At 46.1% G+C, this 15,991-nt stretch overlaps 1 protein-coding gene across 4 annotated transcripts in view; it reads left to right on the top strand.

The window, feature by feature from the left end:
* The window catches only part of LOC121554706 (fragile X mental retardation syndrome-related protein 1), a 33,342-nt gene extending 18,692 nt beyond the window's left edge, over positions 1-14,650 (top strand). The window contains exons 2-17 of one of the 4 annotated variants that reach the window (XM_041868406.1): positions 1,018-1,070; positions 2,418-2,511; positions 3,391-3,462; positions 4,274-4,422; positions 4,814-4,907; positions 5,146-5,262; positions 5,366-5,536; positions 5,637-5,715; positions 5,905-6,014; positions 6,715-6,801; positions 9,569-9,797; positions 10,490-10,669; positions 11,025-11,225; positions 11,347-11,451; positions 11,635-11,720; positions 11,855-14,650. In XM_041868406.1, coding sequence (XP_041724340.1) covers positions 1,018-1,070; positions 2,418-2,511; positions 3,391-3,462; positions 4,274-4,422; positions 4,814-4,907; positions 5,146-5,262; positions 5,366-5,536; positions 5,637-5,715; positions 5,905-6,014; positions 6,715-6,801; positions 9,569-9,797; positions 10,490-10,669; positions 11,025-11,225; positions 11,347-11,451; positions 11,635-11,720; positions 11,855-11,962 — 1,935 coding nt within the window. In that variant the 3' untranslated portion in view covers positions 11,963-14,650. Of the gene's footprint in view, positions 1-1,017; positions 1,071-2,417; positions 2,512-3,390; positions 3,478-4,273; positions 4,423-4,813; positions 4,908-5,145; positions 5,263-5,365; positions 5,537-5,636; positions 5,716-5,904; positions 6,063-6,714; positions 6,802-9,568; positions 9,798-10,489; positions 10,670-11,024; positions 11,226-11,346; positions 11,452-11,634; positions 11,721-11,854 lie in introns of all 4 variants that reach the window. The other 3 variants (XM_041868404.1, XM_041868405.1, XM_041868403.1) reach the window with 3 other exon arrangements.
* The last annotated feature ends 1,341 nt before the right edge of the window (positions 14,651-15,991 follow it).

Below are 15,991 nucleotides of genomic sequence, written 5' to 3'. Positions count from 1 at the left end.
GAACTGAAGTTATTGTTAGATTGTGTAGTATAAGGGAATCTGATGCTATCAGTTGTGTAAGGGCTTTCAGTATGCATAACGCCTGCGCTGCCTCCCGAAAGGTTTCCTTTCCAGCAGGTGAAACTCCCTCTGCTCTGACACTCACTCTCCCTCTCAGTCCCTAATGCAACTGCCAGCGACCTCTCGGCCCCATATAAGGCAGTGTAACACTGAGCACCGTGGCAACCTCCCTCCACTACTCCCAGCTTCATGGAGTTTATGGCACTGTGTGATAGATCTGTAGAGGGCTGACTGATGGATGGGCAACAGATTTGGAGGAGGAGTCTCTTGTAATGGCGGCTGATCCAGTATCACCCAACTTTCTCCAGTAGGGACGGTCGTGTCGTGCACTTTTGATTTGCGTGCCTGCTTGTGTAGTCGTACCTAGAGCTGTGACAGTCATGGATTTTTGGATAATGGTAATTGGCCAGCCAAATTACTGCAGTCACCGTAATAACCGTTCGAACAGCAAAAAAAAAATTTACTCACGTTTTCTCCTCCGCTGTTGACTGACTGAATGTACCGCAATAGAAATCAAATGAATAATACGGGCGTCCTCATTCAAGTCAGAGACCATAATGGGTGGACTGGCGACCATTGCAAGTGTACGCATGGGAGCAAAGCAGGAAGTAAATGAAGGACTTGTACCCATCAATGTGCTGTGATTTGTTGATTCAACTCGACTAATATTCCATTGCATGAGCCACATCAGTTAACATCATTTGAATAAACATTCTACATTTCAGCAAGGAGCAACAACGTTTCATCACGTTGAGTCCATGTTACCGCAGAAAAGCAGTCAGCTGTTCGTTCCACAATTATTATTCTTATTAAACGGTTGTGCTGGTTATTTCATTTAAGACTCTAAATCTGTAACCATCGGTTACTAGGTTATACAGTAATTTGTGGCAGCCCTAGAGACCTGTTTTTACCTTCTGACGCGCGCACACACATCAAGATTTTTCTCTTCTTTTTCAGGGGTTCATCAAAGATGTCCACGAAGACTCACTCACAATAGTATTTGAAAACAAGTAAGTTGTCATTTACACATGTGACATGTGTAGTAGCCCCTCTATTTGTGAGTTACTGAGTCACAGGTTTACCCTAGTTAGACATCCACCCACACCAGTCTACCCACGCTGCTCAAGTCATCGCTCTCCCCCAATCCCTTGGCTTAGTTTTACCCTCTTTTCCAGAAATCCCAGTTTCAGCACCACCAGTGCTTGGGACACGGCTGTCCACAAAACCCTTTATAATCCCCCCCCTTCTGTAACTCCTACCCTGTCCCGTCTCACTAACCAAACCCCTTAATATTTGACCTCAAAATAGGGTTAACCTGTGTACAGTTCAACCCTATTTTATCTGCTAGCTAGCCTATATTAAAATGATGAACCCCCTCACTTACAATGAGCGTAAGTATCTTTCTGTGAATTTGAAGCCAGTAGGTTGAACTAAGCCGCAGTCCAGTGAGCTGTTTTTAGACCGAGCTCTCGTTTTCAGTGTTTTATATAAAAGCACACACTACCTACTCAATATCCTAGTTCTGTAATCCACTAACGTTTCTGATTATTCTAATCGTCCAACTTTCACTTTGCCTTTACAGTCTTCCTGTAGATAAATTATCTACTGTAGATTATAGGGCCGTCTTAAGATCATTACCGTATGTAATTGAGTTACACTCCATTAAGTTTATGGCTTTTCCCCTTGTAAACATTACACCCTTTCTCTTTCCCTGGCCTTCAATGACTGTCGCCAAGAGATTTATCCGTCAGCTAGAGAACAGTCTCAGGCAGCAGGACTATTAAGCCTTATGTTAGGGGTTGACACTCTCTTTTGGGTCTGTCTCCTGTGTTCCTTTAGTAGTACTTTCATTACGCTCTATGTTCTGGAAGTTTCTGCAACACACACATGTGCACACACACACACACACACACACACACCAGGGCTCTACACATACTTTTAATTATTTTTATTTTACAAGGAGCACATGTGTGCCTAACTTAAAATGGAGGCGCACACAAAGTCATTTAGGAGCACAATGAAAAATATTTGAGGTATTAAAGCTAAATTAAATTCCAGGTCGCACAGCAAAATATTTAGCTGCATATGCGAGTAAAATGGTGGCACTGTAGAGCCCTACACACACACACACACACACACACACACACACACACACACACACACACACACGCACACATGCAAATGCACAGGCAAGAGAAAGTGTTGAGGGCAGTGGACCTTTTTCCTGTTATAAATCACATGACCGGAAGAGTGATTCAGCCGAGGTTGTAGTCGTTCAGGTTTCTCCTGTTTGTAAGATGGCGGACCGGTGTGTGTTTGATTGTTTCCCCCATCTCTCTTCCTGTCCCCCTAAAAAGCTGGCAACCAGAGAGACAGCTGCCCTTCAGTGACGTGCGGCTGCCGCCCCCAGCCGACTACCACAAGGACATCGGCGAGGGAGAGGAGGTGGAGGTATGCCAGGCTGCTCATATCCCCAGATTCCCCAGACCCCTCGATCTCCCTCTAGGGTTGCAAAACTGATTCTAGAAACGTTCCAGGAATCTTCCAACCGGGAGTTCTGGGGTAAATGGGGAATTTGGGGAGCTTTTCTGGAATTGACCGGATCAGGAAACTCCAGGTCCCTATCTGTGATGGTTTCGACCATCTGTTGAGTGAACTACCCACACACCCACCTGTGATGTCATACAGAGTCCCATACCACACATTAATCCATATCACTATCAGCGGTTTAGTTTGCTTCCTCCACCATGATTCCAGTCATAGCTGGAGATTACTACCCATGAGGCAAGTTCCCTGCTAGTCCAGAGTCCTGTTCACCACGTCGGAGTGATGTAGAGACGGATTAACCCCGGTCCAATTTAGACACATGATTAGCCAGCTAGAATTTCATTCATCACAGCAGCACTCATCATCTCCATTGAGACAAACTCATCTCATTGTCCATATAATTTATATATATATATCATACATTTACAATTATCACTTTCCTAGAGGTTTTTCACACCTGAAAGTGAAGTTTATGGTTTATACTACATGATAGAATTCAGAATAAATATTCTCTCTTTTTGTAATTATCCAGTTATTTTCCTCTCATTTTTCTGGTACAATCCTTGCTGTATGCGTCCCTAAGCAGGTATTAGGGTTGCAAAATTACGGTAACTTTCCCAGGTTTTCTAGAAATCTTGTTTGGAAGATTCCTGTATACTGGAGGAAATGGGCCTATACAGGAAATCCAGAATTTCTTGAAAACCAGGGCGATAGTGGAATTTTGCAGCCCTATCAGGTATAAACTACTATCTCTGTCCAGTTTTAATCGTCTCTCCTCCCCAGGTGTACTCCAGGGCCAATGAGCAGGAGCCATGTGGCTGGTGGCTGGCCCGGGTGAGAATGATGAAGGGAGAGGTGAGTCAGGGACTGGTGAGTTAGGGGTCGGGTGCACGCTGGGGCCGGCATGGGGTCGGTAGGGTGGGGGGGGGGTCACGGTGTGTGTGTGCATAAGGAGTCGGGTTTCACTCATGTGAACAGAGGCATGAAGAATATCTCTGAATCTCAACCAATACTCTTTTTTTTTTTTTTTTTTGTAGCTGATTAGTCCTCTTTTCAACATCAACATCAGTCCAAGTTGAGGCCTCGTGCTGTGTGATTCTAGATACATTTGGATCAGTGATAAAGGCTTGTTGAAATGTCCGCTTTGTTGAGTGATGATTTTAATACTGGCCTTAGAGCATGGCGTGTTCTCTCTCTCTCTCTCTCTATCTCGCTCTCATTCTCTCAGAGCATGGCGTGTTCTCTCTCTCTCTCTCTCCCTCTATCTCGCTCTCATTCTCTTGAGTCAGAGGGGACTAGGAAAATGACTTTTTCATTAATCAAATGAATAAAACCTACGCTGGATGAAATTTTAAAGAGAAGTGCCATTTCTGATTTTACTTTCCCTAAAAACCCTATAAATCTTCAATGTGATGGAGAAATATATTGTCTGTGTGGAATGAATGAATGCAGTCTAGGTCTGTTTTTGATTTGTTGCTGTGTTTGCTCACTAGGTAGTTGGGTAGTTGTAACTTGTCTAGCCTAACAGAATATAGCCCTACTTATTATTTGGCCCGTATATACATATGGGTCTGTCTCTATTGATTTAAATACTCATTAGCACTACTTTTTATTTCTCTTGCCATTTCTATCTCTGAGAACCCATGTCTCTATTTTAACCTTTCAGTTCTACGTCATCGAGTACGCAGCCTGCGACGCCACATACAACGAGATTGTCACGCACGAACGCATCCGGCCCGTCAACCCCAACAGCCCCTCCTCCCGAAACTCCTTCCACAAGGTCCCCATCACTGTCCCCGAAGACCTCCGGGACATGTGAGTGTCTGACCCAAGCACTGCACTACACCAGCCTCACCTGTGGTGGCGCTGTAGCACTGCACTCAGACTGAACGTCTACGGAGTATATTGCTTTGACATGAAATGGCAAACCTATTCCGTATTTAGTGCACTACTTTTGACCGGGCCGTCTCGCACAAGCCAAGGCCCGTGCAAGGCTACATATACTTATGTAACGTACTGCACTATGTAGGTAATGGGGTGCTATTTGTGAGGGGGTTCTTGTTAGACAGTTAAAGACATTGAAATGTTGTCATCTGAGCTTTGTCGTGTTTGGGTAGACCAATGGCCTCTCACAGTAGCTACATAATGCACTGTTATTGTTCTGAGTAACTGTGGATTCACCCGGAGTTTATTGTTGGACCAACAGCTGTGCGAACGACAACATCCACAAAGACTTCAGGAAAGCCATCGGAGCCAACTGTATCTTCTACAGTGCAGCCTCACATGAGCTCATCGTGCTGGTCAGTATCACAACAACTGCTGCTTCCAGGGCCTGTATTCACTAAGCTTCTCAGAGTATGAGCGCCGATCTAGGATCAATTTAGCCTTTTTAGATCATTCAGAAGATTATATGGACGGGGGGTGGGCGGCCTGATCCTAGATCAGCACACCTACTCCCAGACACCATTTTTACAAGGCTAGTCTTAGTTTTGTGCTTTTTTTCTGTCTTTCTCACGCTAATTCTCTCTCTTTCTCTAGTCAACGAACGAGACGTCAGTAAAGCGTGCTGCTCTCCTGAGCGACATGCACTTCCGCAGCATCCGTACCAAGCTCATGCTCATGTCCCGCAACGAAGAAGCCACTAAACACCTTGAGGTACAAACACACACCATGTTCATTCAATTAAAATGGAACTTGGAGAGCAGCCATCAACATGTAGAGACATACACATTGACACCCTATTCTCCTTGCCCCCCAGACAAGTAAGCAGCTGGCGTCAGCGTACCAGGAGGAGGTGAAGGTAAGGGAAGACCTGATGGGTCTGGCCATCGGCTCCCATGGTGCCAACATCCAGCAGGCCAGGAAGGTGCCCGGTGTCACCGCCATCGAACTGGAGGAAGAGAGCTGCACCTTCAGGATTTACGGAGAGGTGTGTAGGGGTGTCCTGTTTAGGTGAGAGAGGGGTCTTGCTGTGTGTGTCAGGCTGTCAGTCTTTGTCTATGTATAATGGCTTGTTGTTTGCGTTGCAGACCCCAGAAGCAGTGAAGCTGGCCAGGGTTTTCCTGGAGTTCAAAGAAGACTACTTCCAGGTGCCCAGGAACCTCGTAGGTGAGTTGAAGCCCATACCCATGATTTAGTCAATCACTAAATGTCCTGTATATACATGTATTGAGAAACAATGATACAATCTCAATTGTGCCATCTTTTATAATTTCATATAAACCTGACTCGTCCAACTAATCCTTGGTCTCCAAATCCCCCCCTCTCTTTCTCTCGCTCTCCCCCCTCCCCTCCCAGGCAAAGTGATCGGTAAGAACGGCAAAGTCATCCAGGAGATCGTAGACAAGTCGGGCGTGGTGCGGGTCCGGATCGAGGGGGACAACGACAAAAAGCTTCCCCGGGAGGAGGTAGGCAGGCAGGGGGCTGGCAGAGAAGACACTGCCCCTAAACAAGAGGTGAATGGAGCGCTGCAAACATCAACCGTAACCGTAACCGTACCAGGGTGTTAGTTACCGCTTCTCTGTTTCCACCGTCGCCACCACGGTCTCCCCTGTACCTCCATCTTCTCTCTGTCAAAATTCTGATAGCTTTCCCAAAATGTCCAGAGATTCTGGTTGGAAGATTTCTGGAATTAGGAGAGAATAAGCAAGAAATCCATCAATCCTTCAACTGGGAATTCTGGAAAACCTGGGATTTTTTGTTGAAAAGTAACCAGAATTTTGCAGGCCATAGGCTCTTTCTGTAGGCTGTCACAGTTGTCCGTCAGTTGTCCCATTTTCAGTTTCCACAGCATGTCTGTACTGTACGTCACCCGTTCTAGGGGGGGTTGGCTGGGGTCTCATCGGTTGGTGTATGTCTGTTCAGTGTGCTTTCTTGTGATTGTGAGCATACATGCAAGTTTTCTAAAATTCATTCAAAGTGAACCCTCTTTCATTCTGCGCATTTCTACATCAACGTAAAGACATCGGTTCTTTGGCCCTTACGAAAATGTACAAATGTCCATGAATAAACATCAGGACTCGCCCACCTCAAATTCATGATGAAGCACTCTCCACTAGTAGCCGTTTGCTCTACAAGTCCACTGTCTTACACCCTCCTTCTCTTCAGGGCATGGTCCCCTTTGTCTTTGTGGGAACTAAGGAGAACATCAGCAACGCCCAGGCCCTACTGGAGTACCATGTTGCCTACCTACAGGTGAGAGACACACAGGCAGAAACCCATACAGAGACCACCAGACAAATAGGCACTCAGCCCTCTCCTCTGCTCATGTCAATCAAACCTCGGGATCCCTCTGTTACAATATCACTGTGGCTTGACAGACCTTTAGATTCCCTACTCAGCCACAGTGCCTTCAGAAAGTATTCACACCTCTTGGCTTTTTCCACATTTTGTTGTTACAGCCTGACTTGTATTAGATTGACATTTCATGATGTCAAAGTTAAATAGTTTTTAGAAATGTTTAGAAATGAATTAAAAATGGAAAGCTGAGATGTCTTCAGTAAATATGTATTCAACCCCTTTATGGCAAGTTCAGGAGTAGAAATTTGCTTAATAAGTTGCATGGACTCTGTGCAATAATGTTTAACTATATATATATTTTTTATACCTCATCTCTGTACAGCACATTTACAATTATCTGTTTTAAGGTGCCTCAGTCAGGCAGTGAATTTGAAACACAGATTCAACCACAAAGACCAGGGAGGTTTAACAAAGCCTCGCAAAGAAGGGCACCTATTGGTAGATGAGTAAAAAAAAAAAAAGCAGACAATGAATATCCCTTTGAGCATGGTTAAGTTATTAATTGCACTTTGGATGGTGTATCAATACACCCAGTCACTACAAAGATACAGGTGTCCTTACTAACTCAGTTGTCGGAGAGGAAGGAAACCGCTCAGTGATTTCACCATGAGGCCAATGGTGACTTTAAAATAGTTTGAGTTTAATGGCTGTAATGGGAGAGAACTGAGGATGGATCAACAATATTGTAGTTACTCCACAATACTAACCTAAGTGAAAAGGAAGCCTGTACAGAATACAATATTCCAAAACATGCAAAATTGCACTAATTTAAAACTCAATATCCTGAATACAAAGCGTTATATTTGGGGCAAACACAACACATCACTGAGTATCACTCTTCATATTTTCAAGCATGGTGGTGGCTGCATCATCGGTATGCATGTTATCGGCAAGGACTAGGCTGTTTTTAGGATAACTCTATTCCGTTTCTTAAAGCACAGGCAAAATCCTAGAGGAAAACCTGGTTGTCTGCTTTCCAACAGACACTGGGAAACAAATTCACCTTTCAGGAGGACAATAACCTATAACACAAGCCCAAATCTACACTGGGGTTGCTTACCAAGACAACATTGAATGTTCCTGAGTGCCGTAGTTACAGTTTTGACTTAAATCACTTAATCTATGGCAAGACTTCAAAATGGCTCTCTAGCAATGATCAATAACCAACTTGACAAAGCTTGAATAATCTTTAAAAGAATGAGCAAATGTTGTACAATCCAGGTGTGCAAAGCTCTTAGACTTACCCAGAAAGACTCACAGCTGTAATTGCTGCCAAAGGTGATTCTAATCTGTATTGATTTAGAGGTGTGAATACTTTAGATTTATGTATTTCATTTTGCAAAAATGTCTAAACATGTTTTCACTTTGTCATTATGGGGTATTGTGTGTAGCTTGAATGCAGGCTGTAACACAACAAAATGTGGAGTAAGTCAAGGGGTAAGAATACTTTCTCAAGGCACTGTATATGTTGACCCTATATGCCTCTGAATATCTATAGTAAGCCTAGGCACTGAATGACTGGGCCAATGGCCTGAATATACACGCATGGTAGGCGTTCCCCTTACCCACAGTTGTAGGATCAGATTACCCCCCCAAATCATAACCTTAACCATTGAAGGGAATGAAATAATATCTGACCCCGAATCAGGAGCAAGTTCTAATCTACCTACTCGTATGGACACGTGGAAACTAGTGTCTTTCAATAGGTGATGTTCTGTGTACTGTACACTCTGTATGGGGACAGAGGGTTAGAGGCCTTTGTGGGGTGGTTGGAGGTGCCAGATCATTCCAGATTGGTCACCTGTCCCCCCCTCCACCCGCCCTTCACCTCATGTGAAAGCTGCCGAGAGTTGCTTCATTTTGCCCTTACCCTGTGTGCTTTTATAAATAGTCCACTACTCAGGGTTGGCAAGAGGGGGTAGCGGTGTAGATTACAGGATATCTGGACCCTAGCCTCCTAAAATAAAGTCTCCGCCCCTCTACCCATCCTTGCACCCCCTTGCTCCTGGTCAGCCACCTCCCACAAGGGTCAGCTGTTGTTCAGCAGCTGTCGCATTCTGAAGTGACACCCTCAACCACCACACCTAACCAAAAGGCCCCAGTAAACTGCTGTCAGTGTACTTGAGCCACAGCCCTTCCTTCCACCCACCCTCTTGCCCACGCTGCAGAACTGAAAAAGAGAGATCAGTGCATTCCAAGATGAAGTTGGTCTAGAAAAGGCACGAAAAAACATCTCCAGATACTAACATTTCACGTCAAACTGTTGCAATATGGCCCATAGAGCTCTCATCAAAAGTAGTGCATTATATAGGGAATAGGGTGCCATTTGGGATGCATCCTAAATCTAGCTGGGTCCTGTATGTTGCAAAATAAATAAAATAAATGGTTGCCAGTCAAGAGCTATGCTTTCTATCTAAATTATATGTTCTAATGAAAAGACTAGGCGGCCACATGGCAATAAACTTTGAGTGTACTATTAACAGAATATATTTACATAAGAATACATATGGGAGCAGTCAGCATAGTACATCAGGACGCACCAGTGCAACGCGTTTTGACTACTAGCCTTCCTCAGGCAGTGTATGTTCTAACGTACTCTGCCCTATAGGAATGTGTCTCGGATGTATGTTCTAACATGTACCTCTCTATCTGTGTCTAACAGGAAGTGGAGCAGCTGCGTCTGGAGCGGCTGCAGATTGACGAGCAGCTCCGTCAGATCGGGGTGGGTTATCGTGCTCCCCCTAGTCGGGTCGGGGGCACCGGTCCTGGGGACAGGGAGAAGGGCTACCTGACGGACGAGAGCAGCAACTCCACCAACCTCCACACCTCCCGCATCTACGGAGGCCGTGGCCGAGGACGTAGGCCCTCCAACAGCCAGTACTCTGGATATGGTGACTAGACTACAACTCCCATGATCCCTCACTGTTTGTCAGATTCTGACCTAACAAACCTGGCATGCTGCTTATCTGAATAATTCAATTGCCTTTCTGCTTAAAGACAGTGAATTGTTAGTGGTTGGTTCTGTGTGATATTAGTTGTTTGCAGGCTACACTCTTAGTCTTCAGGGACGATGATCTGGTTCAATTTTGAGCTTTGGTACAGTGAACACCAACCAGTCTGACTCTAGTAGGACCACACCTTCTCATGGGTTTGCTGATGAGTTGACTGGTACATACACATACTTGGACTACCAGTAGAACATCCCACAGGGTGGCAGGTAGCTTAGCGTTTAGAGCGTTGGGCCAGTAATCGCCGAGCCGACAAGGTGAAAAATCTGTCGATCTGCCCTTGAGCAAGGAACTTAACCCTAATTGCTCCAGGGTCGCTGTCAATAATGGCTGATCCCTGGCCGTGACCCCAGTATGCGAGGGTGTCTCGGAGTGGGATATGCAAAAAAACTTTACATTTTACACCACACACTGTACAGGTTACACAATTGTACATGTGTGAAAAAGGACAAATATTAGCACCCTCTATTTGACATAGACCCCCCATCTTACTCTTTTCTCTCTATCCTCTGTTTTTGCTCATCCCTCGGTCTATACCATTGTCTATATGCTGTATGTCTCTGTCTGTGTTCCAGGTACCAACTCTGAGCAGTCCAATGCCTCTGAGTCTGAGGACCTCAACGAGCGTGACCAGCGGCCCCGGGGCGTGGGTGGAGATGAGAGGGGCTCCCGCCGGGGCGGCAGGGGCCGTGGATCCAACACTGGACGGGGCCGCGGAGGACCAGCCTCACGACCTACTAACTCAATCAGCTCCGGTACAACACAGCAGGCTAATAGTCCAAGCTAGGCTACTGGGTCGTATTCATTAGGCACCAAATGGGAGAAAACTGACAGAATTAGGGAAGTACTGCCTGAACTTGTCCAATGAGAAACGCTTGTTTGCGTATTCCGTAGCAAATAGTTTTTCTACAGTTAGCCCTAATGAATAGGACCCAGGTGAAACTGGCATCTTCCAGGTCAAACCCCATTGTCTAGTTGTTTCTCATATGACTGGAAGGTGGTCCAGTTTGATATGGTAGCCCTTACTCTCTAATCTCTTTCTATCTCTCTCACATTCTCTCTGTCTTTCTTTATCCCTCTCTCTGTGCTCCCTCTCCTCCCCCTGTCCAGTGCTGAGGGACCCGGACAGCAACCCGTTCTCCCTGCTGGAGGGTGAGAGTGAGCAGGGTGACACTGACGCTAGCGAGGGGGTGGGAGGGGTAGACCTCAGGAGACGCTCTCGCCGTCGCCGCAATGACCAGGAGCCCAGTGTGATGGACGCCGCCGCCACAGAGTCAGACAGCCAGGCCGGACCCAACGAGAACGGACTGGGTAGGAGGCCTGGAGAGGCGGACATTTTGTAGAACGGCAGATGGTTATGCTGTGAGGCTAGGTTGAAGTATTACAACGTTTATTTTCTCATACCTCCGGTCTCTTATTTTTTTTTAACCAGATGAGCAGGGCAGACCCCAGCGCCGCAACAGGAGCCGCCGTCGCCGTAACCGTGGCAACCACCCAGAGGGAGGATCCGCCAGCTGTGACAGACTGCCAGCTGAGGGTGAGTAATGTGTCAGACCGTCCCGAAGCTCCCTCCCTGTTGTCAGTCTGGACCTTGGAGGAGAATGCTCTAGTCTCTCCTGTATCCTTCCTTAGTCTGGTCCCCCCACTGTGGAGCACTGGTTTTGTCATTATACTGAATCTCCTGGTTAGATCACTGTTCTCTGGGTTGTTGGTTCTGCAGTGACCGTGGCAGACTACATCTCCCGCGCTGAGTCCCAGAGCCGACAGACCCTTCCCCAGGAAACCCTCGCTGCTCCCGAGCCCAAAGTACGTACGCGCGCACACACACACACACACACACACACACACACACACACACACACACACACACACACACACAGATATCAGCTTTTAGTGAGTTGTTAAACTGACCGTTTTCCTCCTCTGCTCTCCTTCCTCAGGAGAACGGGAGCAGTGCCAAGAGGGACGAGCACACGGCCCCCTCCAAGCGTTCCCCTAGCAACGGCATGGCCACACCCAGCGAGACCCTGGTCAACGGCGTCTCGTAGAGGACTAGGCCCCGCCCCCTAAAAACCCACGTCTAGAGCAAGACTTCATGGCAAACTGTCCCTGCTTGCATTTACTTAAACCTTAAAACAGATGAGTGAAAAACGACAAAATACCAGAAATTCATACTACTACGAGAGTGAGAGGGGAGAGAAAGTACAAAAAAAATGACAAAAGCATCTTAAAAACACACGTAACGGTGTATGTTATCCTATCTATCAGTACTTAGTGCTTATTTAAATAAAAAAACAACTAGCTTGCCAGAAAATAGCTGGTGGATACGACTTGATTTTTAAAGAAATAACAAACACAGGACGAGACTTTATTGTTATTTTTGTTTTGCAAACTGTTTTATTTTGATGTTATCACTGGTTTGGACTTTTGGCCGCTCTCCCATTCAAACAGACACGTCTTTTACCAGTCTTTAAGGTCCGTAGGATAGGAGGATAGATGATGCTAGCTGGAGGAAGGGAGGGATGGGCGGATGAGTCCAAGAGGTGAAGAACAAGTGTCAGGAGTGTTACGTTACGTACCCTGGCCTAAACGTCGGTTGGGTGATGACGCAGACAGACGGACAGAAAGTCGGACAGATGTGATTATTGATAGACATTGTGCCTTGAATTTGAAAAAAAAAAAACGTGTTTATAGTTTTTTTTGTTTTTCACTGGAAAGAGGTTTTCTTTTTTTTGAGAAGAGAACAGACCAGTAGCGAGGGAATGGGGAGTTAAACAAGTGCGGAGGTTAACTGGTAATACGTAAAAAAACGAGGGAACGAATGACTGGCCAGAAAAAGTCTGGTGCCAAACAAGAAATTCAAGGCGCTTGTCCTCCCTAAGAGTGGACTGGACAGCGTTTGGTGTGTGTGTGTGCACGTGTGTTTGTACGTGTGTTTGTATGTACGTGTGCACAGTTGAGAGCTGGCAACCACAGGATTAAAATGGAGTGGGTAGAGGACTAACACAGAAATCTTGGAATGTAGCCCTGGGTCAGTGGTGAGTTCACAAAGGCAGGCGAGGCCAGTATTGGCTGGGAGGGTAGGAAGAGGTGTTGCGCCACTTCCCCTCTCTTTTGCTTGACGCTAGTGTCCAGGGCTGTCCCTACACACAGCCTTTCACACAGACCAACAGACAAGGAGAGAGATTGAGGACTTGATGTTAAGTGGATTGATTTAGACTTTAAACAAGACTTCAGTGCCTCTTTCTCCGAGCCTACTAGCTGTGTGGAATAGGGAGGTAGGGTAACATGGCGCTCTAGCTCCCAGTCACACTAACGCCTGGGTGAACTGCAGCATGGCAGTCCGAACGCACACGCCACGGCGACCACGAGAGCAAGGGAGGTAGAGGGTAGAAGGGTCTGTGTGGCGTGGGTGGGGGAGGAGACGGACGGACTGCAGACTGACTGTGTGATGAGCACAGCTTCAAATGAGATGAGTAGAGCCATTCACACACTGTTACACGCACATGCACAAACTGTGCGACCGCAACACGACACTGTTGCAATTCAGTCACGGGAAGTGGGGCAGTGGGATGCAGTCAGTGTGGTCGCCCCGCGTTGTGGTCGGAGGAGACATGAGTGTTTTGAGATGAACTAACTATAAGCGAGGTGGCTGTCCTGTTCTTAAAATGTGTCGTCCGAGGGGCGGGAGGGGGGAGACTCAAGACACTCTTAGTGGCTCGGTGGGCTCATGTTGTTACTGTCGTCTTGGTTACCTCAACAACTTTTTTTGTTCTTTCCACATCATAGAAAATGTGAAATAAAATGGAAGTGAAATCAACAACTGTCTTTGAGATGAAATAATTGATTTCTTCTGTCTGAGTTTGCGCTCTATTTTTCTAAATCAATAAACAAACCAACCAATTTGCATGATCATTTAGCAGTAGCTTTGCATGAGGGAGAGGGTCACATTTCAGTTTCACCATTATTTCATCCACTACTAGAACTGCTGCTAATGTCCACATCGAATGTGTTTAAGAATCCATATCTTGGAGCAGGGCTCTCTAACCCTGTTCCTGGAGAGCTACCGTCCTGTAGGCAGGCTTTTGCGCCTACCGGACGGTAGCTCTCCAGGTCCAGGTTTGGAGAGCCCTGCCTTAAAGACACTTAAGACTTTCCACCACTCATTGACCCACAAGATGGCTGCCTTTTTACTGGGATGACTAAGGATAGAATAAGCCCCATCTCCTTTCATACTAGTGGAATTGTTTCTTACACTAAGTATTACAATACATTTTAACACGAACCTGGAACATCAGTGTTAAGTGTTCACACAGCCACGAGTATTGAGTGTGGGTTAAACTGGGATAAAGGTGTGTTTACTGGATTAAAGTCACCCAGATTGTGTTGTCCCCTTTTGGTTAAACTGTCTGTTTCTGTGTCATGGTATGAGAGCAGAGCGCTGAGTATTTAAAATAAGAGTTCAATTGTGCATGCCTGCATGTGGGATTAAGAGAGACAGATGGATCACTTAATGTATTGTTTGTGTGAAATGTATACCTCACTCGTGTCAGTACTGTATCTCCCTCTTGTGACTCTGTATCCCTATGTCTTTCTGGGTGGAGAGAATGTTGGTGTGTGTGTGTGTGCTAGTAGTACTGTTTAGGTACTGTCAACTCTTCACTCTGTCAGGTTTTGTCTCTGGTCTTCTCACTCATGTTCTGATGGCAATAAAGGACTTTTCATTGTTTGATAAATTTTTATGTATTTGTCCCTTTGACTAAATCAAGAGTCTCAAACACACCTCCCCTACTGAAAACCAAGTATTAACTGTTATCACTCATCTGATGACAGTAACATAGATTGAATAGGCTAGTTTAATTCCAACCTTTACAATGATACATTTGTCTATTACAGCTGCCTACTCCATTTCTACACACACAGAGCTAAACCCTAATATAGTCAGAGCATTTAGAGCTCTAGTTCAGGGCTCTCCAACCCTGTTCCTGGAGGGCTACTGTCCTGTAGGTTTTCACTCCAACCCTGTTCCTGGAGGGCTACTGTCCTGTAGGTTTTCACTCCAACCCTGTTCCTGGAGGGCTACTGTCCTGTAGGTTTTCACTCCAACCCTGTTCCTGGAGGGCTACTGTCCTGTAGGTTTTCACTCCAACCCTGTTCCTGGAGGGCTACTGTCCTGTAGGTTTTCACTCCAACCCTGTTCCTGGAGGGCTACTGTCCTGTAGGTTTTCACTCCAACCCTGTTCCTGGAGGGCTACTGTCCTGTAGGTTTTCACTCCAACCCTGTTCCTGGAGGGCTACTGTCCTGTAGGTTTTCGCTCCAACCCTAATCTAGCGCACCTGATTCTAATAATTAGCTGGTTGATAAGCCGATCCAGGTTAGTTCCAACTGGGTTTGTATTGAAAACCTACAGGAGGATAGCTCTCCAGGAACAGGGTTGGAGCCCTGTTCTAGAGTGACTCATGGCTGATCCAGAGGAAGCAGTTCACCTTGGGTCTCAAATCGCACCCTATTCCCTATATCCCTCAAACTCAGCTCTGGACCTCGAAGCCAGTTCCACTGCATATTTTCATTGTTCCTCTCTTAACAGGGACTGATTTATGTGTGCTGTTAATTGTCAGGTATAATTATTCATGACACTTAGTCTAGCCCAGGACTGCCCAATCCTGGAGAGCTACTGTCCTGTAGTTTTTTGCTCCAACCCTAATCCAGCACACCTGATTTCTAATAATTAGCAGGTTGATAAGATGAATCAGGTTAGTAACACCTGGGGTTGGAGCGCAAACCTACAGGAGGGTGGCTCTCCAGAAACAGGGTTGGGCAACCCTGGTCTAGCCCGAAGGTTGAAAAACAGCTGAGGTCCCAGATTTTAGTAAAGTAGGTTGTGTGTTACATGCTGCCTCTATACATTTTGTTTTAAAGCAGTTAGGTGGCAGATCGTAATTGGTCCACCAGGGGGCAACAGTGCACGCCTCTTCAAGGGTAAACCTGTTCATAATAGAATGAGTGTCGACAGCACACCTAAGAGGAAGGAGGAGGTACACCACTGTCCCAACACACATTTTGCATTCAGTCTGTA

Source organism: Coregonus clupeaformis, chromosome 39, assembly GCF_020615455.1.
Source record: "Coregonus clupeaformis isolate EN_2021a chromosome 39, ASM2061545v1, whole genome shotgun sequence".
NCBI classification, from domain to species: Eukaryota; Metazoa; Chordata; class Actinopteri; order Salmoniformes; family Salmonidae; genus Coregonus; species Coregonus clupeaformis.
Note: the sequence above shows the minus strand (reverse complement) of the source record. Positions and strands in the feature narration are given on the sequence as shown.